Below are 13,138 nucleotides of genomic sequence, written 5' to 3' on the forward strand. Positions count from 1 at the left end.
GTATGCGCATGGCTTCTGAGAATTTACTGGTTTTGTTTATTTATGAAAAAGTAGAAATATATTAACTTTATAATATGCTCATTGATTGATTAACGGCTCATTTTCTGGCGATTTTTTGAGAATACAAAAGAATTTGGTCCAATGGAAGATTTTTTTCGCTCTATTTTCACAGAAAAAAACTTAGATTGAAAAACTTTCATTCAATTGATTAAAATATACGTAATTTCGGAAGCGTTTTCATTAGACTAAACTAAAAAAAAATATATGATTACCAATCGCTTTTGTTACCAATCGCTAAATTTCCAAAAAAAATAGTGTTATAAATTATAAATCAATTTTTCTTTAAAGGTAATCCGGTAGGGTTTAATTTTTTGCAGTTAACTTTAAAATTGGAAGTAGCAGCGTCAAGTTCGAATATTCAAAAGGTATTTTGTCACATTTTTTTATCTTAAAATGCTTAATATCAACAAGTAGGGGAGACTGGGGTAAAAAGTCACAAATTGAAAAATTCAAAATTCAATATCTTCCAAGATGAAAGATATAGCGTCTTGAAATTTTTTCCATAGATGGCCTCCATAGACCTTCTTCAAAGTCGTAAATTTCTTGGAATTTGAACAAGGAATTTAGAAAATAAAAAAATATTGAAATTTTTAGTCCTATTTTTGAAATGTTTTCCTTGCAACAGATATCAATTTTTACCTATTTATTTTCCAAAATTAATGCACTGGTAAGTATTTCCTAAATGATTTGGATTCTTGGAATACGGAACCACTATCTATTTCAGAATTTTAAAAGATTCTTTTCTCCAGAAATCTTTTTATTAAAAATGACCACTTGGGGTAAAAAGTAACAAAAGTTATGGAGCAAAAAGTAACAAAGACCGAAGCAATTTCTGACGTCTCACGGCGAGAAGAAACATCATTTCCGCTTCTCGCCGCTTTTTGTTTTCATTGGTCAAACGATTAGCAGTCTCTTGTATGTTTTTTCTAAAATAGCTTGAAAAGTACTTTTCTCGTTCAGATAGAGAAAACTGTGTTTTAAAAAGGTGTAGAGGAATAAATGTCCTATGAAAATATGTCACCTAGCTATTTTTTTTAAATTTACGAAAGCTCGTAATAAAGCATAACAAAATGTAATAACATCCAACAGATGTTACTATTTGCCCCAACATTTTTGAGAATGGTCACAAAATTACCTTTTAGAAAACAGCTCGATAAATGTATTTTCTTACAAAATAGAGGAAAATGACTTTCACAAAGTTGTAGAGCAGTAAATTTCCTATAAAACTGCACTAATTAGAAATTTCTGGGGCGTTAGGGTAGCTTGTAAAAAAAATAAAATATCCGTTTTGTTACTTTTTGCCCCAGTCTCCCCTATATTTTTAATATTATGGTTTTCTCATACTTCATATTTTATTTATTGTATTTTACTTATCTACACAATAAAAGTTGCTTAATTCGAGAAGACCATCTAGCCAATTATAGCGCAATTTTTAAAACTGTACTACCTACCGAAAATCTGAGAACTGCAAAGTTTTTCATAAATTTTCAGCAATAAATTTGTCAGCTTTACTCTCGTCCATGAAATAAACAGTTAAATATCAGCAGAAAGTACTTTACCTGACTCTGTGGTATTTTAACAAACTCCATTGTTGGATATAGGTTTTTTTGTCCTTGTCCTTTCCGTGTTCTAGTAAAATGAGCAAAGTGAATGACATAAATTCTAATTCATTGCAATATAATTTACCTTTTCGATAACAAAACAATAAATCTTATACTATACTCTATTTTATTCTAAATATAATTTTGGAATTTTTAATTTTTATTTAAAGCAATTCTATCTAACATTTGTTTGATTAAAATTATGACTAGGCCACTTTTACTCCATATCCAAACTTAATCATGAGATACTTCGAAATCACACAGAATTCCCCCAGAAATCTTTAATCATATCGGCTGCCTTTTCGCCAATCATCATCGCAACAGCATTTGTGTGTGCTGCCGGAATAACAGGAATTATAGAAGCATCTGCTACTCTGAGATTGCGAATTCCATGAACCTGGAGATAAGGATTTACCACTGCACTCGAATCACTTGAAGGTCCCATTTTGCAAGTGCCGACCTATGAATAAGGAACAATTTGTAACCACAATGTAATTCCAAGTTTTAAATTAACAAAATAACCTGGTGTTGCAGGCTCGAGCCAATTTCTCTGATGCAGCATTCCCAATATTCATCGCTGCCAAATATTTCATTTTCACATCCCCGATAGGGTGTTCTATGTAGGCGAGCTCCGTACTTAGCAAAACTCTCACTTTCTCCAATTTTTACACAGAGTTTTATCCCTTCAACCAGATTCCTCACGTCCTCCTTATCCTTGTTGTAGTTATGAACCATTTTTGGCCAATGAAAGGGATTAGTACTTTTTAAGCTGATTCTTCCGCGGCTATTAGTTTTCATAGATACTGGCACTAAACTAAAGGAATGCTATAAGATAAACAAAATAATTGAATATAGAGCAGATTATGTAAAAATATTTTTAAAATGCCATGTACCTTTCCAAGAATAGGCCCATAAGTCTTTCTATAGAATTCTTCAGGAAGGCCCATCAGATGACCAATTGCTCTTGAGTCATCATTGTTTAGGGCACCAGTTCCAAGGACAATCTCAATGTCAGGATAGTCATTTGCTGAAGAAGTACGAAATATCATTAATTAAAATTTATAGTCGTCTTGCGAAATATCTGGTTTCACTAGCACTGTAAGAAATAAAGAATGGATATCTCAACTTGTAAATTGGGAAGCGATAAATCTCTATAATCAAAAATTTTATGAGCATGGAGAACAATAGGTATAGTGCATTTTCTATGATATTTAAATAATATTAATTGTTTCGAGCTTTTAATCTTTCACGAGATATGTAATAATATAAAAGAATAATAAACCAAAATGCAGGAATCGTGCATTTACGGTAAATTAATAACTTTATGCTGAATATTACATTTCAAGGTAATCCATAGCGGAAAAGTGAATTTAATAAATATAAAAAAATTTGATATCTCACTCCAATGTTGTCCGAAAACTTCGTTATTACTTATTAATAAATTCATCATAATATTATTAACCTTGTTGCCTGGCAGTTATTAAAATCCCATATCGAGGCGTGTTAGAAAATTGTCAAAATGTCTTTTAAAATGAAAAAAAAATAGAAAGTTGTTCTAAGATATTTTTTGACATTTTGACATTGCAACTCCAGCAATTTGAACAGTATTGAAAAAATATGTAAATTTTATGGGTAAAAGACAAACTTTTAAACTACTTTTGATAACTAAGAACCTGAGACAATATTTTAATGAGTGAACTAATTTCCACAACAAATTAAATTATTTAGTTTTAAATATTTTTGTTTATACCATAATTATTTTAACTTATTTTATTTTTAAAAGTGAAGTATATAGGGTAAGATAGGGTAATTTGGAATTGTAAGTTTTCCTAACACTTTTAGATGGCAAAAAGAAAAAAAAACAACGAAGAAGTACTCTCGAATATGAAGCTTTATACTGACCATCTGCAAGAGTGAAAAAAATTTAAAAATTCCAAAATAGACATGCTTCAAAATTACCCAATCTTACCCTATTCAATTGAGTTTTTTTTAAAGTAAAAATGAAGAGAATTTAATTTCTAAATATAGAACCATTTAACTACCTAAGATACTTTCGCAAGTTGCAGAAATCATAATTTTTCACATATTCTAACGGCGAATTAAAATATTACTAATTTAGTAATTACTTGCCAGCTGTTTAATTAGCATTAAATAGTAAAAGGAGTAAAATAAAGAGATAAACTTACGCAGTGTTGAGTTTGGAACTTTTACAAATGCATAACCTTCAGATCCTCCTGGAAGTGTGAAGGGTCCACGCGAGAATAAAAAGTAGTCAATTACAGTTAAGGGATTGTTAACATCCCTCTCTCGTACAGATAGAGGTTTATCAATGAGAAATACAAGTCCTGGCAGAGACATATGATCTTGAAGATTGTATCCCACTTTGAGATCCTGTATTACTGGTATACCAAGGCTACTCAGATGGTCAGTAGGTCCTACACCTGAAAGCATTAACAACTGCGGTGATCCTATTACTCCAGCAGAGAGGATCACTTCTTTGGATGCTCTAACGATGTACCTCCTCTTCCTTTTGAGAAATTCCACACCTGTTGCGGTCTTGGTAATTGGATCTATTATGATTTTTGTTACCCAACTCCTCTTCGAGATGTGAAGATTTGGCCTATTGGCCATTGGTCTGAGATAAGCCTTAGCAGAACTGCATCTTCTTCCATTACGCAGGTTTGCTTGAATCTTCGAGAAGCCCAACATTTCAGCTCCGTTTGGGTCATTCACCTTGTAGCCGAGTTTTTGACCAGCCTCCAGAAATGACTTCAGCATTTTGGTTTGGAAAGACGAATGCTCTATAGTGACCGGACCATCCATACCCCTATATTTAGGGTCACGTAATTCCGGTATTCTCACACTTTCAAGTTTTTTAAAATACGGCAACACATCTTTGTAACTCCATCCCACATTTCCTGCTTCAGCCCATCCATCAAAATCCTTTCGATGACCACGATTGTAGACCATGTAGTTGAGAACACTGGTACCCCCCATAACTCGTCCTTTTGGCCAATTACAAACTCCACCCTTAAGACCAACACATGCTATAGGACTTGGATCAGGTTTATAGCCCCAATTGGCGCTCGTTAGTTGATTAAGACTAGCCGATAGGGGTACGTCAGTCATGATGGTTTCGTCCTGCCCTGCTTCCAGGAGAAGTATATTAAATTCAGGAATTTCAGCTAGTCGACCTGCTACTGCTGCACCGGCACTTCCAGCTCCAACCACAATGAAATCATACTCCGGCAGAAATTCGACCGTGTCCCTGAAAGACTGATTGAAGTATATGTTGTTGGTCATGGCAAACAAGCTCTGCAGAAGCTCTTGACCACATATCTGTGGCATAAAGTGATTAAGAAAAATTAATGCAAGAAGTCGTATTCTGCCACACATGGTTCAGTTGACATTCACTTCACTAATGGCAAGAATTCCTCTTCAATTGTTCAAATACTCAGGTGTTTTCGAGTAACTCCTCCAAGCTGAAAATTACACAATTAGTGCGGGAATTCACGTTTCTGGGCAATTTTGTGAGTTCAAAGTCAAGTTCATTCAAATCTTGCTTCTCAGTTATGTCCACAAATTAAATGTTATTTTTTCATCCACTTCTTTTGTCACAGACGACTGAAAAATTGCCTCGATGGTCTTACCATGGGTATGCAAAAAGAGTGACAATGAAATATGCTAACAAGCTTTATGACTGAGGAAGAAGAGTGTAGCTTGTGCAATATTTATGCAGTAAAACTCTGACAATTTCGTTGGGATTCAGAAGGCAATTTATATGCACTTGTAAAGTGATTTGGATGCTGGATCTCGCTGCATATAGCAAAAATGGTGCAGTTATATTGTAAACAATGTTTTACACTATTTTAATGAATTAGTTCATATCTGATGATGAGGTTATTAGTAATCTTAATTTTCTTATAATATTTTAAAGGATATTTTTAAGAAACTTAGGTTGGGAGGGAATGTGCCACATTAATGCGCCAATTACAGTCTTAAATTAAATAATTTTAATTTTTAAAAAGTAAGGCAGAGGATCAGTAAGTATGGGCTGCTAACTTGGATGTTCTAAGCCCGCGCGACCTCAATAGGGATATTTGGCTGAAAATGATGATGATAATGGTTATTATAATGCACAGGTCAGCTCTTTAAGTCAGTAGTTTTTCTATTAAAAGTAATTTTTAAAAATTTAAAAAATAATAACATTACTTTACCGATAAAATAAAAATAATAAAAGGAAATTAAAAGGATAAAGGCTTAAGAGGGCCAAATGATGTTAGGAATTGTTTATGCTATATGAGTCTTATGGGTTAATTTTATTTAGGTTTTAAATTATATGTAGGGGAAACTGAAGCACCACCAAACACGGGGTAGCACCAAACACTGTGATTTTTTAATCAGATATTCAACTTCTGATGACAAAACCTATAGAAATTTTTAGGCTTGTCCACTAAAGAAATGGTAGAGATAGTCCAAGTAGTTTAGAAATGAAAATTAGTGTTTGGTGCTACCCCGTGTTTAGTGGTGCCCCAGTTTCCCATAACCCAATTAAAGCCCATCTAGAAATGATTGGTGTCTTGCTTTTTCAGTTCTTATTTAAAACATAATTTTTAACAAATTTGAAGAATATGAAATATAACTAAAAATAATTAAGATTTTTTATAATTAGGTTAATTGGAAGGCACTCAAGCGCTATATATTTTTTGTAAGAAACTGCTCCTAAATTATGTCTTTATAAATAATGCAGTGCAATATTAAAAACGCCACCTAAGTAAACTTAGCAGATTATGAATAAATAAATAAATAAATCAAGCGCTATGATGAGCTTTTCTTTTAAAACCCTATATTTTTTATCAAATATAACAGCTGTCCTTCAACTTTTCAACTAGCATTGCCTCACCCATCGTAATTATAAATATAATAAAAAATGTCTTGGGTGAGAAAAAGAGATGAAACAGTGACATTTGTTTAAAAACAATACGCATCGCACATAAAATGGACAATCTCTCATCTCATTTTATTAGATACAAACCTGCTGACCTACATAAGATAAACTTGAAACCGAAAGTGGTTATGTAAAATCTCTATCATATGTGAATTCATGTTTTTTTTTCTTTCCATCGAAAGTGATCTTGAAACTGAGCTCATATTTACTGAATGGAACTGTAGCAGATGCAAGAAGTACGTGACCACACTGACGTAGTACTTTGCGTATAGTTATCAAGTGCAGTGTGATAGTTAGTGAGTATCTTATTTTATTACTTGATCAAACGAAATTCTTACACTTTAATAAGTTTGTAATATGCAATTTGATGCAAGTATGAGGATCTCAAGGTGATCATGAACAGCAGCAGGTTGCACTATAAAAAGCAAATTGTCGCTGGTAAGATTATGGCAATCGTTTATCATAATGTTTAAAGAGGAGTCACACAAAATGCTGCTAATCCGTCCACAACTTTAAATCACCATGAAAAATTTGCAGTTGCAGAAAATCTATGTCAACCTGTTCATCCAGCGTTGTGTGTTACTTTTTTTGGGAGGAGACGCTTTTGTGAAGAAAATATGCATAAAATTCCAATATTGATTTTACTGATGCAGCATCATATGCACCATTAGCCCAGAAAATTTTCGCTTCATCGCATTAATTTTGGGTAGTTTATTGCATAATTTTTTTTTTTATAAATCACAGAGATCAGTTATTTAACGAAAAAGTAATCTGAGTGCCATTGAAGAGTTTGGGGTGAAAGGCAACCCACTTGTTGGCCAGCGTCTGCCCACAAAAGACACATGGAGCATAATTTAATTTTCTTCTAAATTTTCGCGGGAAATGGTTACAATTTTAACAATGTTAAATGATCAACGAGGTGATCTAACACATCCAATTTTTCACACAGTCACCTCAAACCTAATAAGTTCGATTCGGATAGTTAGACAGATTAGATCCAATTTTCACGATTGATCACAGAATCTGTGCAGTAGATCTGTTGACTTTGAACTCACATTAACACTTGTAAAAAAGACTCACAAAATCACAAAATCTCCCACTGCAATATTATCTCAAAAAAATACGTTGAATCTCAGGGATATCACTATAAACTTTTGCAACTTTAAGACCAATAAAGCTGACACACCTAATTAACAGTGAGCTTTTCACTTGCAAGTACGCTGGAAAAGGCACTGTCCGTCTGACCAGCTCCACGTTCCTCGGAACAGTGTCGAGCAGTTTCCACCGGAGAATGCGACTTGGCGCGGAATCAAAATACCATGCTGCACAGGTTTTCGCGGGCCATTGAGATACCACCACTTCTTGATCAAAACTATCAATATGCGTCTCCTCGTCCACCGAGACTATATCAAAATATAGCATTGGCTCTCAATTTGATGCGACAGTGAGGTAACTTTGCGGAAAATTATGAAATCACAGAGCGAAAAATCATTTCTTTGAATAACAATGTTATTAAATCCTCTGTTCTTTGTTTAGGTGACGATTTTCAGTAAGAATAAGACGTAGGGCAAGTGTACGAACTTTCGGCATAGTTGCATGCAAGGGCCAGTCTTATGTTTGAAATGTAATATTTTTAATACAAATTGAATTTATTTGTTACTTTTCTATAAGGAGTGTTCCTTGGAACCTTGTAGGCAGTCTATCGTCTTTATTTTCTCTAAATTCACTCTTAATACATTCTAAAATGCATAAAAATGTAGACATTACATTTGTGGCCTATTTCAGCCACCTTCATTTTCACAGTTCCTTTGCCCTTCTGAAATTCTTCTAATGTCTTTTTTAGATCATCTTATTCGTCGAAGCGACATTTTTTGATATCTTTTTCATTGTATTATTTCTAGAGTATGCAAAAACTAAAAATTCAATGAAATTCGAGAAACAAAAAATGTGGCCGAAATTACAAGCTTGCCGGAATTTGGCACACTTACCCTACAAAGATTAATAATGAATAAGTTTACATTGTTAGTTGGTAAGAATCTTGCGAATTCTTTGCACAAGATTCAAAGACGTGTTGGCAATATCAATAAGAGTTCTGAAAGTCGTTCTGAGATAAAAGAGAATAAGTTAGTTCTTTATTTAGAATATTAAGTAAATCACTTAAGAAATACCATAAAATTTACATTAACTTCTTTAAATAACTTAAACAGAAAGGGGTTTTCTATTGTTTAACTGGATTAGTTAGGGGGTGTACAAGTAAATTTGACTGAATTGTGAGTGGTAAATCGGCAAACCAGCGGTGATCAATAACCGTGTAGCTGATCGGAAGCCAAATTAGTACAAAAATCGATATTTCCGAATTTAATGATAAGGAATTTCTAAAAGCTTAATTTACTATTTTTTTTTTAAAGTTCATATGGATTATATTTGTGGCGGAAACGGAAGCGAATTTTGGAAAGGACAGGAAATTCTGTGGAATACTACCGATCTCCGCAACGATCGGTTCCACTCTGACCGGTCTCACAGAGGCAACCCACCTGTGGAAACCAGTTTCCACAGTAGCACAGCCACTCGATACAGAAAGGATAGGGAGATCTATGAGCTTTATCTACTCTTAAATGAGAAGAGTAAATAATGGAGAGTTTTTTTGGATGGTATCGCTACATATTAGCAAAAAATAATTTAAAAATAAACTATAAACCCATTTAACCCCTCAAAGGTTCTAGTTATTTTAGGTCACATCTCTTCAAAAGTGCTAGCCAATTTACTAATTTGGAATTTCAGAACTTTAAATTGAATATTCACCTTTATCATTTTCATCTGTCTATGAAAAAACGCGCCTCTGTATTTTAATTATGAATAAGGACCTAAATAATACTATCCTTATTAATTTAAGAAAAGAATTGTAAAGACTATGTAAGGGATGAATTTTATTCTTATTAATAAAGTTTTCGTCTAAAATCGCAAATTTTATAATTCTAATGGAAATAATAATTTTTGTGTTCTTTTTCTGCAAAATTTAAAATATTGATGATCCTTACAGATACGATTTCTACAAATTAATGAAATCTTTTAACCCATATTGAAATTTTAAAACCCAATGCTGCATAGACTTATAATAGGTACCAATTAGACTTAAGAATCTCGTAATTAAAATAAAAAGTAAAAAGCCCTATAGATATAGATCATAATCGCTCCACTTTAAATTTATTTGCTGTTTATGCTTTGGCCTGCCGAAAATGCCACTCATTCCAATCACCTTAGTAATAGATAATAAAAAAGACATTTGATAACTTTGCATATTAATGCAGTAGACAAAACCTGATAAACAAAATTACAAAATTTTCTGTACAACATTGCACAATATTGATTTATCTCTTGGAGAAAAGCGACGAATCTTTAATGAGACATATAACAGCCAAAATCCGAATACTTTTCGCTGGCGAGGAACTTGCCATAAATTTTGTATCTTTTGGATAATTTTGTATAAAATGTAACACCATTGTCGCAATTTTAGCATATAGTGTCGAAAACCTTCATGGAAATTGGCTGTCATATATCCGCTTAACCTGTCGTTAAAGTTCAGATTAGGGGGGCTTTTGGGGACCCTGAAGGTATAATTGAAATTATTAATTGTGCAACTTTGAACAAGTTTATAAGATATTACAATTGTGATTATCGCGCAAGGTGAACGTCATCTATAAGTTACAAGCGCGAGGTTCATCGAGCTTCTTCTCTACGAATTTAGATACAACTATATAACACCTTTGCATGCGATAAAGCCATGAGTCAACGATGCTTAGAATGGTTGCATCCGTTCATTACAATTTAAAAGTAATTTTCTGTTCTATCGAATGCATATCTTAAATTGTCAATAGAAAATTGACTGATGATGTGATGATTTTGCAATTTGTGATTATTCTTTAGCCTTATTCAAAGGCAATTATCACAGAAAAGTTTTTTATTCTATTTTTTTGTGCAACATTGAAGTATTTTCACGTGCAGTATTGTAATATTATTTTTTAGGTTGCAATACTTCGCATAAGCATGCTGTCTTCCACGAAAACTATAAATTAAAAGTTTGGAATTTGTTACATTTACTTCATTTCCAACGAAACAATTTCACTAGAGCTTTCACGAAAATTATTTCTGTTCGTTTAATTCAAAATTATCCGATTATCCCAAGTGCGAGTCTCGACTTTGAGTTACCAGGCGCCCCCACTGCATCACATCTCACCTTCTGTCCATCAACAGTTGTTGCCTATTATGAACGCTTTACAATTTACTTATTTTATTTATATTTACAATTTATTTATTTATATCTAGAAATATGAATTAAATAATTTAATTTCATAAAGAAATAAATAGTTTGTTACAATTTTTTTTTAGAAAGTTTGCAATTTCTTTGAAGGTTTGCTGAAATATTACTAAAGTACCTAACACATGAGTACTTGAACGCTAATTTTTTCTATTTCCTAATTATCTTATTAGACTTTACCATTGCATATACGCAAGAAATATAAATGTTACTTTGCAGGGTAATTTGGATAATTTATGATTAAAATTCAGCGGGTCGGACAGCCTTTAAACTTCAAAATTAGCACTCGTTCAAGAAGATTCACAATTTCTAAATCACGAGCAGGAAAATTAATTTTATTCATTGCTCTTATTGAATCATCCTAGGTAAAAAAAAAAATCCTGAAAAGCTCGCCATTAAGAGAAATTGGGGCAAGGTTAAACACAGAGTGGATGTAAATACTTCAATAATTTTAATCAGACATTAAATTTCAGAGTATGACACCTATATGAATTTACAAATAGAGCTTTTTGTTTCCTGAACAAATATTCGACATAAGTCCGAGTAGTGTAGACATAAAAATTAGTGAATACAACTACCCCATGTTTACAACTGCCCCAGTTTCCCATACATCTAAAATGGTCATAATAAATATAAATAGTTTACTAGAAAATTTTTATATTATTTTATATTACGAGAAACTATCGCAGTTTTATTAATAATTTGAAGTTTTTCTTACCCACATTTAGAGAGAAATGGACTAAAAGGTCTAAAACCTTCATATTATTAATACATAACACAATGGGCCTATTGCCCCTTAAAATCATTAACTTTATATTGATTGAAGTTTAAATTTTACAATTGATTTTATAAAACTAAACGAAAATGAAATCTTCTGATACTAATATTGCAATTATTATCTAACAAAGTAATATAACTACAACATTTTCTAGTAATTTCACTGAATAAATCTGATTGTTCTAAAAATCTTACTATGAGGGACAGTTTCAGGTCTATTGATGAGACAATTTCCCAAGTTCAATTATTAATTAATTAAAAACAACATAATATTAATAAAATAAAATATTATTTATAGTTTTACAGGGTTCAGAAAAAGTACAGTAACTGAAATTGTTTTAATAAAAAAAAATTTAAAGTCACTTAGGTCCGAAAATCTGTCCATGATTTAAGTGTTCTGAGAATTCTATATTTCTAGATTTCATTTATTAAACAGTTTAATATTTAAAAAAAAAAGTTTTAAAGCGATACATTGATCTTTCAGTGTTCAGATGAATTTTGGCACTTCCTAGATCCAAAGACAACGCACTATAAGGCTTTTCATTAGCATTTAGTAGATTATGAGAACCGTGGAATAAATAGGGAAGATGACAAATTTCCTGACTTTAAAAAATTATATTTTTGTGATTTACAACTTTAGAAATAATTAAAAAAAATAGTATACTATAGTTCAGTATTCAAAATTTCATAATCAAGGTAATTTTCTTTATCAGATTTTGCTTCTCTTTTTCTGAGGTATACTAAGAGAAATTCAAGAGAGAGGACAGGGAAGTTCACTCTTACATGATTTTCAATAATTGACATTTAAGATACATCAATATCAAAAATGTATGTTCGATATTTTTGTGTAGATTAACTCATTAACCCTTTAAGGACGAGAAGGTCAAAAATCGAGGGTCAGAAAAAATCAGTTTTCTAACTTTTTAGAGCAAAATACAGCATAAGGCCGTAGGAAAAATTTAAATTTTGGGCCACCGACCGGTGACCCAATCGGTGGCAGACAAAATCCCGAAAGCCAAAATCCCGAAAGCCGAAATCCCGAACGCCAAAATCCCGAAAGCCAAAATCCCGAAAGCCAAAATCCCGAATATCCAAAATTGTAAAATGGATAAAATTATATGGAGGAAAATGTTCAGAATGCTTTCCCAAGACACAGAAGATTTCCCTTACTATGACACTTTTAAGAATTCGGGATTTTGGCTTTCGGGATTATGGCCTATTCGGGATTTTGGCTTTCGGGATTTTGGCTTTCGGGATTTTGGCTTTCGGGATTTTAGCTTTCGGGATTTTGGCTTTCGGGATTTTGACCGGGACCCGACCCAATCGTTCTTAAAAGGTTAAAAAATAATAGAAGTAGCTGTAAATCACTGTAATATATAAATTTTGATTTTGTTTTATGTGTTTTTCTTTTTATATGTTTACTTTCTTTTATAAAAA

General features: G+C 32.4%; 1 protein-coding gene across 1 annotated transcript; it reads right to left on the reverse strand.

Annotated features, from left to right (window-relative positions):
- Nucleotides 1–1,720: 1,720 nt before the first annotated feature.
- Nucleotides 1,721–7,902, reverse strand: LOC129801567 (glucose dehydrogenase [FAD, quinone]-like). The gene is made up of 5 exons (XM_055846784.1): nucleotides 7,690–7,902; nucleotides 3,848–5,143; nucleotides 2,555–2,688; nucleotides 2,184–2,486; nucleotides 1,721–2,121 (listed from the first exon to the last, which is right to left on the reverse strand). Exons 2-5 carry the CDS (start codon nucleotides 5,055–5,057, stop codon nucleotides 1,918–1,920), a joined length of 1,851 nt encoding a protein of 616 aa, XP_055702759.1. The 5' UTR covers nucleotides 5,058–5,143; nucleotides 7,690–7,902; the 3' UTR covers nucleotides 1,721–1,917.
- Nucleotides 7,903–13,138: the final 5,236 nt, after the last annotated feature.

The sequence above is a fragment of the Phlebotomus papatasi genome, chromosome 1 (genome assembly GCF_024763615.1).
Source record: "Phlebotomus papatasi isolate M1 chromosome 1, Ppap_2.1, whole genome shotgun sequence".
In the NCBI taxonomy this organism is placed as follows: Eukaryota; Metazoa; Arthropoda; class Insecta; order Diptera; family Psychodidae; genus Phlebotomus; species Phlebotomus papatasi.